Here is a 17,148-nt window from a genome sequence, read left to right as displayed (position 1 = left end):
CTGCTGTGGGGCCTGCGTCTGTGCAATGAGTGTGCCGGGAGTGCAATGAGTGCATCGAGAGCCAGGCACCCGGCTCGACATCGGCCAAGAGCCAAGCGGGGAGGGATGGCGCGATCGCTCTCGCCGCGCTCTCGCTCTGCTCCTCGGCCGCCTCTCGTCTGCTCTCGCCGTCTCGCTCGCACAACGTCTTCCAGCACAAGACCAAAGTGTCCAACGACCTGCCCATCAAGCACACCCATCGCCGAGCTTCAGCACCCACTGCGTTTCCGTACGCCCAGGAGCTTCTGGCCGCTCGGGAGCCCACCCTCCATCTGCATCTGCATCTGCGCACTCGTCGTAAGTAGAGCAGCGTGCCGGACAGCCGATGCTGCTGTGCCTGTGTTTCTTCCCCCTTTGGTGGAGCCGGCCCGAGGCTGTCGTATCTGGCGCCGGTGATCAAGAGATGGATTCTTGGGTGTCGTCCTTCCGGCACAAGGCTCATCCGCCGGGGGGGGCTGGGAATGGATCGAGGGCCAAGCCTCTATCGCCTGTGGCATTTGAGACGATATCGGGCGAGCAGCCTGGATCTCCTCGCATTGCTCCTGCTGCACATCCGCCCTCCATTCGGCGCACCGCATCGTCTCGTTTCCCTGGCCGGATCCGCGATCAGGGCGACTCGTTTCCGCTGGAAGGGGGGGCTCGGCAGCGGCACCCAAAACAAGATCAGGAGGCCAGCACCTCTGACCGACATGCACCCCCCCGGCTGGGCACCCTCCCCTCGGATCTATCGAGGCACCCCGCCCCACCCTGCCTTACACACTCGCTGGGGGAATGAGCCCAGCGACTCGAGAGCGGCCGGGAAAATAGCCCGACACCGACCTTTGTTTCGGCAATGTGGCGATCTGGGTTCTTCTGCTTCCTCGATCTCATCTGCCATCTCCGTACGGGTTGGTTGGTTGGTTGGTTCCTGGCTCTGTCCCGGACTGTCTGACGCTGATCAGATCAGCACAGCTCAGATCTCTTGGATCGGATCCGCCGAGGGCAGCCCATCCATCTGCACGGCCACTTCGCTGTCGTCTCCTTTCAGGCCACGCCTCTCACGCAGTTTGCATTCATCGCTACCCTTCTCCTTGCTTCTCCTCACCAGATCTCTTGATTCTCTGGAGCAGCCCACCCGCTGTTGTCGGTCGCATTGCGTTATAGCATTCAAATCAAGTGCGGCATATCATCTCATTTCGAGCCTGGCCATCGGCGCACCGATCTCCACCTGCCAGCGCTCAGCATTCCGACAATTCAATATCCCCCCGGCAATCCCAATACACAATAGTCAATGGGCTCATCAAAGAACGCAACCCCAAAGCAGCCTGGCAAGACGCCGACTCTGCCGACCATCAAGCTCTCGCTGGGCTCCAAGCTGGCCTCGGAGGAGCAGCAACAGACTCCTGAGACACCATCGGCAAAGCGACGGCGGTCATCCACTGACAAAGAATACCTGACTGCAGATGAGCACACTCCAAAGAACAAGAAGGCGAAATCCGGCTCGCTGGTACGGCGGCAGGGGCCATTTGCATGCGTGGATGGATCTGGATCTGGATCTGGACCTGGCTTTGGCGGCGGTGGTCGATTGGTTGTGTCGCTTCATGCGATCTTGTGTGCTCTCGCCTTGGGCTGGCACAGTGCTCTAGTCAATGGTGGAACCACTCACTTGCCACTGCCTTCTGCATCGGCAATCTCCGCGATTGTGCACCTTGGAATATGTATGGATCGGGGGCTCGCCTGTGGATGGCTCTACTTGCGAACGAACAGAAACCCGAGTCTGAAGAAGGTGAGTGTCCTCCGAGGCTGCTATGACGAATGGGGCTGACTCATATCACTGATGTGCGCCTTTCTGGCGGTCGTTGAGTGGGTGTTGACAATGTCCTTTCCCCGGCGCTCGGAATGAAACAGAGGCTAAGCAACTCTACACCGCCATCGAAACAAACAACCTCGATCTTGTGCGGCAGATACTCGAGGGCGGATACAACGTCAACACCCGGTGGAAGGGCGAGTTTATGGGCGAAAAGTATACTTGGTCGCCGCTCCACGCAGCGGCCTACCATGGCCGAAACAAGATCATCGAGGAGCTCATGGAGCACGGGGCAGATGTCGAGCTCCAGGACACTTGGTACAAAGGGGTAAGCGGGCGGATGGGCACATCTGGATCAGCAGGGATAGCTTGAGTACTGGGCAACACCGTATCGGGCTTTGGTCCCACGAGCAGCCCGCTGTCGGGGAGGGGGTGCACGCATTCGGTGGGTTTTATCTTCTCGATGCCTCTCGCTTGCAACGAATAATGACCACTCGTCTCTGCTTCTCTTAGCGAGCCTTGGCTTGGGCGACATACGCGGGGCACGCCGAGGTGTGTCGGACTCTGCTGACCAAATACAATGCCGACCCCGAGGCATTAAATGGACATAGCCAAAAGGCATTCGAGCTGATTTCGGATCCAAAGCACGCTCGCTGGCACGGCATTATCGACTACAAACGGCCCAAGACTCCGGCTGCAAAGGGAACTCCGGCTGCAAAGGGAACTCCGGCCCCGCCGTCATCTGCCGAGGCTGCCGAGACGTCCTTGTGCCACGAAGCCGCCGGCGAGAACGGACACGGCGATCTCGTCCTCAAAACCCCGACCAAAACGACCCGCAGCAGCCGCAGCTCGACCAAAGACGAGTCCGCCGAGCAGCCCAAGACGCCAATCGTGAAGGTGACGAGCGGAGGCGGCATTTCCATCAGGCTGACGCATAAAAAGGATACGCCTGGATCTCCCGATAGCTCCGAGCCCGAGTCATCTTCCAAGACCAAGACACCCAAAGGAGAGAAATCAAAGCCCGAGCTGCCCATCACAGGCGTCAAGATCAAGATTCCGCCGGCAATCCCGCCGGACTCGACTACGCCGATACCAGCCGGCTCCAAGAAACATGCCAAGGACAGTAAGGACGCCGTGGACGAGGAAGATGGTTCTGGAGGTGGGTGCCAACAAGGCGATTCTGGCCGGGGATGATGCTCGGAGACTCGGGTGTCTGCATATACTGGACACACTTTGGGCTGTGGGGAGCAGGGTTTGCCCCGCCGCTCAGGAAGAGGTGCGAATGCATCTGGATTCTTGCGGTATTGGTAGCCAGTGAGAGGCTGGCTGCAACAGCGAACCCGAAGATCCAGCCACGAGATAGAGCGATTTGGTCGGGGCTATGGATTGTGCCCTCGTTGACGAACGAATGATGCTCGCTCTTGTCTGCGAGAACAGCAACGGTAACTCCTGCGGAAACGGACGAGCCCGCAGCATCCAAAACTCCTTCTGGATCGGCCACCGGCGTCGTCAGCCCTGAGACAGCGACTCCAACACCCACATCCGTGCTCATTATCAAGCCAAGTTCCAAGGCCAGGAAGGCCGGCGCAAAGCCCAAAGAGCCCAAGACACCAACGCCGAAAGAACCCAAGGGCGCCGCATCCAAAGAGCACAAGCCCGCCGACGATGCACCGAAGGAACTGGGTGGTCTTGCGCCTGTTCCTGCACCGGCATCCGCATCCAAAGATGCCGGCAAGACGGCCACGCCCAAGAAGCTGCCGCACAAGAAGCAGGCCCTTGCCAACCTGGCAGACAAAGACGCCGAGTCGATGGCAAAGGCCGGCTCAAATCTGCATGCCAACGGCACCGTTCCGCTGCCCGGACCAGAGGCAACGTCCGCGCCAGCAGAGACATCTGAAATTGACGGGCGTGGACTCGTCAATGGCGGTCGACCCGAGGGTCGATCAGACGTCGCAGCCAGCCCTCGGCCAGTGAAAGCCCAGATCAAGTCATCGTCCGCCAGCTCTCTCGCAACTGCGGCTCCACAACAATCCCCACGGTCGGTGCCAGCGCATCCGCAAGCCTGGCCAGCAACACCGGCACTGATTGCAGCCCAGCAGCAGTTAAGCCTGGGATCGAGCCCGCATCGACTGCAGCCCCCGGCCTCGACACCGACCCGCCCCCAGCCGAAACCGACGTCGGCAGCGATCCATATTCATGCGGGCCATCCCGGATCATCGGGGTCCCAGCAACTGCATTCTCCCCAGCCCGCTGCGTCCGGCCTGGCTCACCAGGCGCATCCTTCGCCACTGGGCGGGCCTGCGATGTTCCCAGCTTCAACCACCGGCACGGGAGTGGCTCCAAACGGCCTCGTGGCCATGCACCGAGGCGGGTACAATCTGGCTGGGGCGATCTACGGCAGCCCCGGCCAGTTCCAGGGCGGCGGACCGATCCTCTTCAATCCGTTCACCAATGCCGCGGGCCGCTTTGCGTATGGACAAGCAGCTGCAGTGCGCGAAGGTGCATCGCCAGGTGCTGCTGCTGGCGGCTACATGGCGGCAGCACGGTTTGCGGCGGCGATCAACGGAGCGGATGCGAGTGCAGCCAAGGGCATGAGCTTTGTCGGCACAACGGCGGAGCATGTACTGGCCACCACCCCGCCGCTGCGGCCACCACCCAAAGGTAAGTCTTGCTCAACGACTTGCTCAGCGACTTGCTCAGCGACTTGCTCAATGACCTGCGGCTCGCCATGTTTCGTGGGCCTTGCTGACCGCCTGTCCCCTCCTCCCCTCTGTGCTCTCGTGGCCCTTCAACAACTGCCGAGCAGGCGAGCGACTGATCACCACCATCGGCTTGGTGTCGAACAACAACCTCCTGCGGCTGGTGCTGACGACGCATGTCCTCCACCATGCCGTCACGGTCGAGTCGGGCGTACGCACGCTCAACATCCGAGTGCTCTGCGGGCACAGCAAGGGCTATGCCTACAACGTCGCCATGTACATGAACGGACAGGTGCTTGCCGCAACACCCGGGCCGATCGGCGAGACCGGGACGCCGACGGTATGGGACTTTAGCGCCTCGCTCATGACGGGACTCAATGCGCTCGAAATCGTCGCCAACGGCGCCAAGGCCGGCGATTCGCTGCTGACGAAGAACTTTTCGGTCTTTGTAAACCGCATCTGAGGACCGATGCCAAGACAGCTCGTCGGGAGCAGTGCCCCCACCCCATCGCTGTGACGGCCAGGACGGCAGCGATAGCAGGCGAAGCAACGACGGCGGCAATGCGGACAGCCGACGGCGATCGCGATACAGTGCGGATTCGCCCACGAGCACCATTCGCTTGGGCTTTTCGTCCCTGTCGCCGCTTCATTGTGCGATTGCCATCACACCCACTCCCCCAGGACCTCTGACGCCGGTATCAGTTTCGCCGTCCGTCCTATGTCTGCATATCCCATCAATACACCGCCGACTTGAGGCCAAGCCGAGCGCACCAAGCGGAGGGGAAGGCGGGTCGGGAGCCAGCCCACCAGCCGGACAGACCAGACGTATCGCATCGCATCGCATCGCATCACATCCTCCCAGCGGCAGCGGCCATCGCAGCCGAGCAACCTGATCACCGCAGCGCAGGCCAAAGGGCGCATCACCAGACCATGCCAGGCTGACCATGCCAGGCAGACCAGGCAGATCAACAGACCCCAAGAGCAGCGCGCAGGTCGCCGAAAGCGGTCCAGGCCGCGCGGTGGGTGTGACGCCCCCTATCTGTCTGTTTACAGGCGATCCAATAAAAAACGGGACACCCGGGTTTTTGACCATTCATCGAATATTTTGTTACCCAATGTTATCGCGTGCTGGCCATGACCATTCGCCACACATCCGACTTTCGCACCGCCGCATTGCGATGCTACGCCCTCATCCATAGCCTGCGTAAGGTCGCCTCCATATTCAGTGTGTCCAAGAGCACCATCCATCGATGGCACCGAGGATGCAAGCTGGATGACCCATCCCGGGTCCCAGCTCGCAGATCCACTTTCTTCGAGCAGGCATGTCCAGTCATCCGCACCCTGATTGAACAGGACCCGTTCCAGACTGGTCCTGTGCTGCGATGCAAGCTCGAGTCCATCCTCCAGAGGAAAGTATCACTCTCACTCTGCCACACTGCCATCCACCGAGCAGGTCTCTCACACAAGAGGGCAACACACCTCTACAAGTCCAAGCGACTGGATGAGCGAGTGGCACAGTTCAGGGACCAGGCCCGCTCCATCGACCCACGACGGCTCGTTTTTGTCGACGAGACAGGGATCAGGAAATCCATTTTCCCTCTCTACGGATACTCGTCGAAGGGTGCTCCGCTTCGCCAGTGCAATCACATGAAACACAAGTCTGTCTCGGCTGCATTTGCCATCAACCACTCTGGTGTGCTGCATCGAGCACCGAGGATGGTCAGTGATCTTCACCCCACCTGCCTCGCCCGACTTCAATCCCATCGAGAACTTCTTTGGGATTGTGAAGCATCAGTACAGGAAGGCAGCAGCGCTGAATGCGTCCGAGGGGTTCAGAGTCGGGATGGTGACCCTGTTTGAGTCTGCCGTTCGGAGGGTGCTTCCAGATGTCTTCCCACGGCTGATTGAGCGAGCGATGCGCTTCTGGGGTTGAGTTCCCTCCAATCAAGCCGCCATTTTCGCGTTCACATCCCTGGCTTGAACCTCTCGGCGATTTTTGAACAGGGTCACTTCCCCAACCAGCCCGCGCAGACGGGCTCCTGCTCTCGGGTATAAATGCCACACCTTCGTCCCTGCTGCTTTCTTCCCTCATCTCGCCTTGATCTGATCATCGCGCCATTGCACGATAAAAAAGTCTCTGCTCTGACCAGTACCACTGGCAGACATCCAGCATCCTCTGTCCCCATGCCTCCGAAGCGCAAGGGTACCGGTGATGGCCAGCCTCGGCCACCCAGGCCCAAGAAAGCCAAGTCACAGTCGGAGCCTGTCTCTGGTTCGTATTCTGACCCCACGCATGCTTGGTCGTCTGTTGCTCCGTCGCTCACCACCACTGCTTCTGCAGATCCAATGGATGTCGATCCCACCGAGCCTGGTCCATCTACTTCCTCGAGTACTGGCAAGCGATGTCGCCAGTGCGATGGCACCGATCACGAACGCTGCAACACTAGCAAGTGTCCCAAATACCGGCCCCTCAAGAGTTCTGTCGTCCCACTCGTGGATGGAAGGTCATCCGCCCCTCAGTTCAGCTGCTTCAAGCAGACGATGGATGGCTGTTGTCTCAATCCCGCTCTCCGCGACAAGATCCAGGCCACCGTCGAGGCCATGACCCAGATCCAGTTCGAGGCATCCAGGCTGCTCAACCTGCACATCCTCCGGTGCATCGAGCAGGATCTTCCCGTCCCCGTCATCTCCAGGGCCACCCCTGCATTCATCCGCCAATGCTTCAGGATCGTCCAGGCCGGTGCCCTCTCGACGGCCAGGGATACCAAGAAATACAACGAGCATCTGGTCGCTTCCTTTCGCGACTACCAGACCACTCGACACGCAGACCTGCCTCCGGCCCCTCGTCTGCCTGATGGTGCTCACAGTCAGCTTCTCACACTGGCTGTCAACGCCTATGCCACCAACTGCACCACCCACCTCGACCTGGCCTACTGGCGACTCCTTCGCCGCTTCTGCGCTGCCGTCTTCCCAGCCAACAAGCATAAGCACGAAGCCATCGAGGCCTGTCTCGAGCTCTTCGAGAAACCAGGGCAGACACCACCCAAGGCCGATCTCGAGTTCCTCTATCCCGAGTTTGGCCACATCCTGGACGAGTTTCGGTACAGCAACGACCAGGACCGCTTCCGGGCCCTCCACCGCCTCTCACACCATGTGGGAATCCTCGCCCGAGACAAGATGGTCGACAATGTCCACAAGTGGATCGACTGTGACATGCCCGCCCTCCGAGTCACCGAGCTGCAGCGCCAGGCCAAGCTGGACGAGCTCACTGCCCAAGGTATTCCCTCCGACGACAAGAGGTTCACCACGGCCAAGTCTGAGCTCGGCACCACCAAGGCCAAGATCAACAAGCTGGCATCCAGGCTCAACTGGGCACTCAAGCAGCTCGCTCTTGACACTCCTCCGGCCGTGTGCACGATAGTTCCTCCATGCACTGCCACGGCCAAGTATGTCAAGATTGACACGGTCACTCTTTGGCAACTCCTGGGTCCAAAGAAGCGCCTTGGACTCACCAGGGACATGCTCAAGGATGAAGGCGATGACGGCATCAACAACCAGGATCGTCTCTGGCGCAGTTGCTTCAAGCTGCGTAGCTCCCTCTTCCAAGAGCGGGTCAGGGACAAGAAGCTGTTCAACTACGAGATCAGCACCGATGGCATTGGATGCACCATCGGTCTCGTCAAGTTTCTGCCTCGAACCGATCACACCGAGACCATCGAGCCTCCTCCGACCGCCGAGCAGCGCATCCAGGCCCACATTGGCGACCCAGACCCCGACAAGACCACTTGGATTGGCATCGATCCTGGAGTCGGCTCCATCTTCACGGCGGTCATCCAAGCACCGGGTCACCAAGACGAGGTGGTCTCGTTCTCCAATGGTCACTACCAGCACATGTGTGGCCATACGTCCGATACTGAGTGGCACAACACCATGAAGTATCGACTCGATATCGAGACCTGGATGTCGTCCACCCCCTCGCCTAAGGTGTCGTCCTCGGAGGCCTTCAAGGTCCATCTCACCCATGTCCTGCGACCGGAGCTGCGAGTGCAGCTCGACTTCCACCTTGGCAAGAAGGCCCGTCACCATCGCTTCACAGGCCACAAGAGGCGCCAAGTGGCCGTCGGCAGGATGTGCAAGGCCGTCCTGAAGCACGCCCCGATACGGACCGATGTGGTGATCGCCTTTGGCAATGCGTCATGGCGTCAAGGCAAGGGCTATGCATCCAGCCCTCGGAGGCAGCGGTTTGCTCAGTACTTTGAGCAATTCGAGCACCACCGTCGCCGTCCCAATCACCATCATGGAAGCGTCAAGGTGGCCTCAACGAACGAGTTCAACACCTCGCAAGTGTGCTCCAAGTGCCTGGAGCCAGTTCGGTTGGAAGGACTCGATGCGCCCAGTGTTGCGAATTCCCACTTTGTCAGGAGCTGCAAGAATCCCAGCTGCCGGACAGTGTGGAATCGCGACGTCAATGCGGCGCGCAACATGATCACGGTGTGTAGGTCGATTGTGGAGATCGGAGAGCGACCGGCGGTCTTCACTCGGAGGCTGCCAAAGTGATCTGTTTTATTTCTTGTGGCTTTGCTTGACGCAAGCACATCACATACTACATGTTCATGGAAACGGCTGTGGTGTCCCGTTTTTTTCTGAATAAAATGTAGTTGTTCGACGTTGCTCAAATTTGCTCTGTCGCTGCAGCATGTCGCCAAAGCGATCCATCGCCCTTGCACAAGCAGCGCCGTCCCCCAATCGGTCTCTGCGTGCGACCGCCCGGCTCGCACCAGCGCGGCGCTGCCCGCGGCCTCCTCCATGACCACCCGGGGTCATGCCCTCCAAAGGGGGCGGATGGCTGCGGGCTCGTCCCCAAAGGAGACGGAGGCGTGTGGGTCGGCGCCGCCCCCGTTTTTCTCCTTGGTCCGGGCGACGTTTTTTTTCCATCGCGGATTCGCTTGTTGGAAGTGCATCTCATGAAGCGCCGGGCTTGGTCGTGCTCCTGAACTGCTTTTCTCCTGTGCACTGCTCGCCTTGCTCGTCTGTCCTTCTGCTCGTCTTGCTCGTCTGTCCATGCCGCTTCTTCTCCAGCGCTGTCTGTGAACCAACGCCCGTCCAGGCTTCGTGCGTCCAACCCCCACTCCAGGATTGGTTTCAGCCCAAGCCATCCCTGCCTTTACGTCATCCTTCACTCCCTCCCCCTTTCTGCCGCTACTCCAACTCCTTCCAACTCCTTCCAGCTCTTCCCAGTTCCTGCTCCCCGTCGTACCGGTCCATATGCCCCACCATCTCTCCTCCTCGCCCAGGCCCTCTGCTCTGCAGCAGTGCGGGCCTCGTCATGTCCCTCCGTCGTTCCCGCCGCCGTTCTCCTTCCCAAACCACTCCGGCCACGGAATCTATCCACCAGCGACCGCTGGTTTGGGCAGCACGGCCTCGTCCAAGCCCCCTTCATCGCCGTTCCAGTCCATCGCCGCATTGCCGTTGCCGTCGAGTCATTCCCTGGCCCTGCAGACCAGTGACCCGCCGATACAATATCCCAAAGAGTTTCTTCGGCAGTACACCCTGCTGTATGAGCTCGGCGAGGGAGCCCATGGGAAAGTGATGGCTGCACGGCGCAAAAAGGATGGCTTGCCGGTAGGTGTCCTTCGGGAGCGAGCCTCCTGGCTCCCGGCTGTTCTGATCACCTGCATGTCGTTTGTCTCCGTCTCGATTCTCACTGCTCTGCCGCTCGCTCTCGTCGTATCCAGGTCGCCGCCAAGCTCTTCCCAACCCGCAGCGACCATCCGGCCTTCTGGTCAAACCATAGCGAGCTGGGCCGGGTTCCTTTGGAGGTGTGTGTGCCCCCTATCGATCCTCCTTTGGTCTTTGACACACTACCATTGATGTCTCCAACCCCTTGCTGACATCGTCGCTCACTGTGCCTCGTCTGCATCCCTCCAGGTATCCATCATGAAGTCTGTCCGTCACAAGAATCTCGTTCAGCTCATCGACTACGTCTGCGAAGACGACGCCCACTGCATCATCATGGAGCTGATTGCACCAAAGTCTCAGCGCTCTCTCGATGCCGTCACAGCACATACAACCACCTCAATCGCCAGTCTCCACGCCATGCGTGATCCCATGGATCTCTTCCAATTGCTGCAGACTCGACCCTTGACCGACTTTGAGCAAATGCACATCTTCTCGTCCGTCGTCGAGGCCGTTGTCCACATGTCCTCGCGGGGCTTTCTGCACGGTGACATCAAGGACGAGAATGTCTTGGTGGACTGGGTGCCCCTGGTCTCGGCTAGCGCCCGCAAGTCAGCATCGGCATCGCAGAAGGGCCCGCATGGTCCATCGCCCACCCCACATGCGTGGGTTCCGGTCGTCAAGCTCATCGACTTTGGCTCTTCCGTTCCGTATCAACCCAACGAGCTCCTGCCGCCAGCCTTCTTCTGCGGCACGGCCGAGTTTTCCGCACCCGAAATCATCATGGGCTATCCATCCTTTGATGGCGAGAAATGCGCTTGCTGGAGTCTCGGCGTGCTGCTCTACATCCTGGCCTTTGGCGGCGTGCTGCCCTTCGACACCCCGCATGAAACCTGCTTCAGTCCCGTGTGGCCCTCCAAGTTTGGCTCGGGGCAGCATCACCATCAGCCGCATTACCAACGTCTCTGTCGCTTCTACAGCCAGTCCAGGCGGCTGTCCGCTCTCTCGCCGACCTGCTGGGATCTGATTACCAAGCTGCTATGCAAAGACCCGGCTCTTCGCATCGGCCTGGACGAACTCGTGTGCCATCCATGGATGAACGAGTGCCGCCAGGCAATGCCGTCCTAATCTGTGGGCGACCCAGGCCGATGACCCTCCGTTTCAGCCCCACCGGTCCGCGCTTTGCTCTCCCTTCGATTGTGTGCACGGAAACACATCGAGCTGCTACTCTTCATCCATACTGAATCCTGCCGACTTGCACCTGCGTCCCGCCCTTTCGCATTCGTTCTCCTGCCCCTTGCGATTCGGGGAGGCTATCTCGAGCCAATCGATCGAGCCCCTCGCGACGCAGCCAAGCCTGCTTCACCCTCATGTCTCCCACCATTGCATGTTCCTTTTGATGCCGTCCTCACCATTTTTCGTTCTCTCCGCCTTCACCTTCGCGTCGATGCCATCTCCAGGCGACCCCCCGTTTCCTCGGCTTTGCAACGACTACTCTTCTTTCCTCCGGCTCGTTGGAAAGTGTCGTTGCTCGTGGAGACGATCCACTCGACGAATCCCCATCCTCCCCCTTCCCAATGTCACCGCTTAGCCCATCTTTCCACCACTCACTCTCGGTCCTTGCGGCCCAGCCGTCACTCTATATGCTCAAGTTAATGTGTGCGTTTTGGCTTGTCCCTCCAACCAAAGTTTTGTTGCGTATCCGTTCTTTTTCCCGCGGCTTTTTTTTTTGTCTTTGCGGTGGACGGCCACTTGATTTCCTCCCTTCTTGCAATGCAGGATGTGGGTTTCTTTGCTTCTTGCTTTTCTTTTCTCTCCCTCGGCACCGCTTCAGTTTCGGCGGTCTTCAGTATCGGGGCTATTTCTTGGCATTCAATGTTCTACCTTGCACACCCAATCCCGTTCTTGTTCCCGTTCTTGTTCCCGTTCTTGCTCCCACTCTTGTTCCCGCTTCAATGTGTGGTTTTCTGTCAATACTCTTCTCTCTGGCATCCGCCTTGTATTGGTGCTTCTTGTCATTGCCCATTTGTCCCTCTCCCCCATGGTCTTGCTTCTCTGGAGCAGCAAGCCCCCTCCCCAAGCTGGTTGTTTGTATCCATATCCCCACCTTCCTCCCGTACTTGTTTCTGTTCAACTCGGCTGTGTTTCTATTTTCCACTGGTACTTCCCGACCTCCGGTCCCAATCATTTGTATCCTTGAGCTTTCTTGCCATCACCCTCAATATAGCATATTTGATTTTGATCGCCTGCTTCGGACCTAGTTCCCGAAGCATTGCAGCACGGCGACGCAGTCGAGCGTTGTAATCAAGCAGGCCAATGTATTGGGTCGACGGACGCCTCGGTTGTGTCTGGACAGAGTGCAACAACGCAATTCAGGATAGACCTTATCTCGATCGACCAACGGCGCTGACATAGCAAGTCTGAAGACGACACCCATCGCCCTGGTCTTCATAAGCAAATAGGGCAGAGCCGCCACCATCATCGTGGCCAAGACAATGCCGACTTTTCCTTTCATGTCGTGAATCCTCCGTTGTTTGCTGCTGCCCGGTCGGCCGCCAGGTGACACCTAGGCCTTCTGATCAGCGGTGGGCTGGACAAGAGCTTGCTTCATGACAAACTTCTTGGGAATGTCCTTGTCCATAAAAGATCGGACGACCTCGTCGCTCACCAACTTGCGTTTCTGAGGATGACAGAAAGTAGAAACAGGAGTCAGCAGGAACGATCAGTCGCACGATACAGAGCCCTGGGGATGGCAAATGATCCGATCGGGCCACAGCCCCACAACAGGCCACAAAACGAGAGACCAACGTGGAGTGGGTGGAGGGACAGCTGTGATCCTACCTCCTGAATGGCGGCAACCAGTTTCTGGACAATCTCGATGCACTTGGCCTTGAGAGCTCCCGTGCTGAGCTCGCCACTTCGGTAGTTCTTTTCGATCTGGATCAGCTCCTCGTCGTCGTCAAGGAAGAATCGGAGATACTGGAAGCTGACGTCAACCTCGGTGTCGCCGCCGTGCAGTCGGTGGAGCTCGGCCGTATCGCCGCCGCCAGAGAAGGCATATCGGTTGATCTTGTTCTTGATCTGAGCGGGAGTGTCGGTCATGTAGATGGCCGAGTTGGGGTTGGAGGCCGACATCTTGGTTCCAGGGCCCTGGGTGTATCAAATGCCAAGAATGCGAGAGAAGGACGCTTCAGTGACAGCAGTCCCATAGCGCACTTGGAATCGCGCGATGCGCAAGGTCGATGCCAAATCCGACTCGTTCGTGGTATCGAGATCATCACTGCGATTGGTAACCAGAGAAACACAACCCAGCCGCAAGCAGCTGCGGTCATATCGCCCAAGCCAGCAGGCCCGGTCGCATATGTATTCCCAGCACGGCCGCGTACCTGGAGAGCCGGGAAGAACTTTGAGTGGATCAAGGCTGGCTTGGGGTACTTGAGCTTGCCGGCAACATCGCGAGTCAGTCGGAAGTAAGGATCCTGATCAATGGCGCAGGGAATCAGGCAAGGAATGTCGCTCTTGGTGCCAAAAATCTGGGGGAACGAGTTGGAGAAGGACGGGGAGGCCTGGACGGACACAAAGTGGAGCTTGCCAATGTTGTCGCTGTCGAGAGGGACGGTGGCGGTAACGATGGCCGTGCCGATGGCCGTGCCGATGGTGGAGATCGAGGCGGGGGCGATGAGCAACCTTTGCAGCAGCGCACGTTCGATTGGAGCCAGTTGGGCGAGACACCAGGTGGCATCATGCGAGACAGCCCGACATACCTATCAGTAAAGCCAAAGGTGGCGCGGGAGACGGAGGTGGTGATGCATCGCGAGACCTTGACAATGTTGCGATAGAAAGCACCACTGAGGACACAGCCGGGCCGAGGAAGACAGCGTCAGCGCAATCTCGGATTTGGGCTGTCCCATCCGTTCTCGTTCTGGCACAGTCAACAAGGAGCCGGGTCGTACCCGACATAGTCCAGGTTCGAAAAGATGAAGGTCTTCTCGGGATCGAATCCAAAGGAGATGATGTCCTTGGCGTTCTCGATGCCAAACTTGTGGGCATCTTCAAGCTTGAGATCCTGCTTGAACAGGTACTTTTCGTCGTCCGTGAGCTGGATCACAGCCGGAACCTGGAAGACGTCCTGCAGCCATCTGGAGAAGGAGTCGCCGAGACAGTCATCAGCGACCGGCAGCCATTAGGAGCCATTAGGAGCCATCGGTCCACAGTTACCACAGCCATGCACGACACTGCAACCGCCGGCTGCTTTTGAGCAACAGCAATTTGATCGACAGGGCTCAAAGCGATGTAGGCGATCCACAGCATATTGTGTCGAGTGTGCCTACTTGCAAAAGATGAACGGCACCATGTGTCCGACATGCATGCTGCCGCTGCTGGGGCCACGGCCGGTGTACAGGTAGAAGGGCTTGCCCTTTTCGAAGCGATCGAGGATGGTGGTGAAGTCTCTGTGTGAGAGGACGAGGAGCAAGGGGGAAACAGCCGGCGGGACAGGGTTGGTTAGCGATGCGATCGGGCCCAGCGATGAGATCGGATCCAGCGATGAGATCGGATCCAGCAGAGGGACCGGACCCTTCCGGGACTGCGATGGACACCTTGCTACATGCCAGGGCTCTCGGAAAGCCGCCTCCAGGAACAGCAGCAGCGTCACGGGTGTGCTTGGAAGGATGGCCATACCTGTGCGAGAAGAACAGCCCTCGTCGCAGGAACGGGTGGGGCCGCTCGCCGGTCAGTCGCTCAAAGCGAGCCAGCAGCGCTTCATCGATCGCACGGGTTCCGAAATCCACGATGAGCTTGTTGTAGTCGATGGCGACGAGCTTGCCGTCGACCTCGGCGCCTTGGACTTCCCAGGGCGTGATGATTTGCTCATGGGCACCAGCAGCAGCGGGGGCAGCGTCGGCAGCGTCGGCAGCGGCGGGGGCGGCCGGCTGGGTGGGCTCGGGCTTGGGTGCTTCCGAGGACATGGCTTGGGCAGGCGGGAAACGTGCGCTGGGGGACTCGAACCAAGGGGCTCCGGACCGATCCATCAACGGCAGGAGAGGAAGGCGACAGATGCAGGAAAGACTCGAGGCAAGGCGCGGCCTCAAAAGGCGAAAAATCGGGCGTGAGCTGGCGCGCAGCACGGCTGTTGTGTGGCCAAGCGCCCTGTATCGGCCGATGCATTGGCTTGCCTCCCGGACGATCGCCTCTCCAGCACCAAGCCGCCATGAACGCAGCCAAGGAGAGCGACTGGGTTGAGGAGGAAAGCGTAAGGCGCAGACTGGCTGCTCGATATCCGGGCCGCTGGGCCTGCAGCTTGCATCCTGACTCGCACTCACCTTCCTGCTCTCGCCCAGGTGTCGTATGCTGTCCTGGACTTTGGCGCGGATCTGCATCCCGTAGCCCTTCGGAGAGTCATGGAGGACTACAACGGCATGTCGGTGGTGGTATGAAAGCGGTGGGCTGTGGCTCTGGATGCACGCATGCTGCCGTACGATGTAGTCTGCAAATGCCACATGATGCACACCCAGAGACTCCCTATCCCCAGAACGCCGATCGGCGCTGGTTGAGTCGCCGACCAGCCATTCACTGGCATGATGCCACCCCATCTGCACCCAGGGCATCGATACAGCCACGCCATATGTCCGGCTCGGAAACATGACGTTCCAAGGGGTGCTCGACCAAGCTATCGGCACCGATCTGCTCTTTGAGCAGCAGACCGACACCCACGGCAACGGTGAGCCGTTTGCAGCATCCGTCACGGACCGACCGCTGGCCGCGGAGGATATTGGCAGCACACCCGGTCTGACTCTTTGCCTCTCTTGAACCTTTGGAACGACCGTGGCTGCAGCAACCCACAAATACGTCGGGAACACATCCAAGAAAATCCGATTCCAGCGGGTGGAACTGATCGACAAGACCGGATCAACCAAGAAATCGAACGATGCTCCCAACGCATCGTCTTCATAGCACCCAGCGCATCGTCTTTATAGCACAGGGACCACGGCTCCCAGCCCACCTTCACGGATGGCATGGTGCTGGATCGTCCTGGATACCGCCCGGCGCAACGGAGCTCCATCGGGCCGGACGATACGATTTGGACAGCACAGACGCACTCGCCCAGGGCTCCTTCGCCATGATCTCGCCATACCGGCGTCTGCAATACAGCCTCTCAGCATTCGCAAGTGTCCGATAGCTCCCGCAAGCGTCCGTTGGCAGCTGGAGATGTACATTTGTGCTTGTCTGTCGGGTGCTGAGATGCAGGCGCTGGATTGGGTCTGTATATGCAGCCTGGCGCGAAATGCCGGAGGGAAGTTAGTCAAGTGGTTACGACGGTGCACTTAAGATGCCCTCACCGCAAGGTGGCGTGGGTTCGAACCCCACACTTCCCAACCTGAAGCAATTTTGCTCCGCCCTGCTTTTGCTGTCCTCCTTTTGCCGTTCTTCTTCTGCGAGACACAAGCATGCGAATGATCTCCCGATAGGGCTGGCCTCTTGCTGTTCCTGCGGTATACATTGCCACCCGCTGTGTGGCGCTTTATTCTACGAGAGGGAGTTCTGTTGGCGCACCGATGTGAAAAGTACATCGGCTGAACTCAACACGGACTACAATCCAGTGTCACTGAAAGTTTGTCCAGGCTGCATCCCAGGCACTGCCGCCGCCGCCGCTGCTTGTGCCCGAGCTTCCGGATCCAACTGAACCCGACGGCCGGTGTCCCGCGACCGTGAGCCCTGAGGGCTTGGCAGGCACCGGGGGAGGGATACGTGCAGAACCAGCCACGGTGTTGCTCGGGAGCGGCACTGTTGTATTCGCAGTCGACGTGTTGAAGACCGAGAATGGATCGAGGTCTTCAATGCCGCTTGGCGGGCGGCTTGAGTTGGCCTGGTATCCGCTTGGAGGGCGACTTGCGGGCTCCATCGTGGTGGACGGAGGACGGCTGGAGGCGTGCATGGGTGTCGGGTTGA

At 59.1% G+C, this 17,148-nt stretch overlaps 5 protein-coding genes and 1 non-coding gene across 6 annotated transcripts; 5 read left to right on the top strand and 1 right to left on the bottom strand.

Moving 5' to 3' along the window:
• Positions 1 to 1,309: 1,309 nt before the first annotated feature.
• On the top strand, positions 1,310 to 4,987 carry BJ171DRAFT_584701 (uncharacterized protein; the record flags this gene model as incomplete). The annotated part of the gene is made up of 8 exons (XM_053114318.1): positions 1,310 to 1,525; positions 1,786 to 1,804; positions 1,927 to 2,153; positions 2,339 to 2,984; positions 3,263 to 3,698; positions 3,917 to 4,001; positions 4,099 to 4,486; positions 4,632 to 4,987. The coding sequence occupies 8 exons, from the start codon at positions 1,310 to 1,312 to the stop codon at positions 4,985 to 4,987; spliced, it is 2,373 nt and encodes a 790-aa protein (XP_052963884.1).
• Positions 4,988 to 9,441: 4,454 nt separating this feature from the next.
• BJ171DRAFT_195768 (kinase-like domain-containing protein) lies at positions 9,442 to 11,553 on the top strand. Its single transcript, XM_053106216.1, has 3 exons — positions 9,442 to 10,146; positions 10,260 to 10,343; positions 10,453 to 11,553. The coding sequence occupies exons 1-3, from the start codon at positions 9,790 to 9,792 to the stop codon at positions 11,326 to 11,328; spliced, it is 1,317 nt and encodes a 438-aa protein (XP_052963883.1). The 5' UTR covers positions 9,442 to 9,789; the 3' UTR covers positions 11,329 to 11,553.
• BJ171DRAFT_195769 (uncharacterized protein) lies at positions 11,554 to 12,620 on the top strand. Its single transcript, XM_053106217.1, has one exon. It carries the CDS (start codon positions 11,778 to 11,780, stop codon positions 12,459 to 12,461), a length of 684 nt encoding a protein of 227 aa, XP_052963882.1. The 5' UTR covers positions 11,554 to 11,777; the 3' UTR covers positions 12,462 to 12,620.
• Positions 12,499 to 15,562, bottom strand: BJ171DRAFT_516542 (tryptophanyl-tRNA synthetase). The gene is made up of 8 exons (XM_053112034.1): positions 15,522 to 15,562; positions 14,881 to 15,285; positions 14,532 to 14,651; positions 14,154 to 14,339; positions 13,965 to 14,048; positions 13,587 to 13,803; positions 13,042 to 13,350; positions 12,499 to 12,880 (listed from the first exon to the last, which is right to left on the bottom strand). The coding sequence occupies exons 2-8, from the start codon at positions 15,228 to 15,230 to the stop codon at positions 12,767 to 12,769; spliced, it is 1,380 nt and encodes a 459-aa protein (XP_052963881.1). The 5' UTR covers positions 15,231 to 15,285; positions 15,522 to 15,562; the 3' UTR covers positions 12,499 to 12,766.
• Positions 15,333 to 16,649, top strand: BJ171DRAFT_195765 (uncharacterized protein). Its single transcript, XM_053106215.1, has 4 exons — positions 15,333 to 15,451; positions 15,540 to 15,629; positions 15,802 to 15,919; positions 16,034 to 16,649. Exons 1-4 carry the CDS (start codon positions 15,410 to 15,412, stop codon positions 16,150 to 16,152), a joined length of 369 nt encoding a protein of 122 aa, XP_052963880.1. The 5' UTR covers positions 15,333 to 15,409; the 3' UTR covers positions 16,153 to 16,649.
• On the top strand, positions 16,492 to 16,574 carry BJ171DRAFT_t234. Its single transcript has one exon. It is a non-coding gene; the product is annotated as a tRNA-Leu (tRNA).
• Positions 16,650 to 17,148: the final 499 nt, after the last annotated feature.

Source organism: Polychytrium aggregatum, assembly GCF_025602895.1.
Source record: "Polychytrium aggregatum strain JEL109 chromosome Unknown BJ171scaffold_36, whole genome shotgun sequence".
Classification (NCBI taxonomy): domain Eukaryota; kingdom Fungi; phylum Chytridiomycota; class Chytridiomycetes; order Polychytriales; genus Polychytrium; species Polychytrium aggregatum.
The sequence above is the reverse complement of the archived record's forward strand: the minus strand, read 5'-3'. Positions and strand labels throughout refer to the sequence as shown.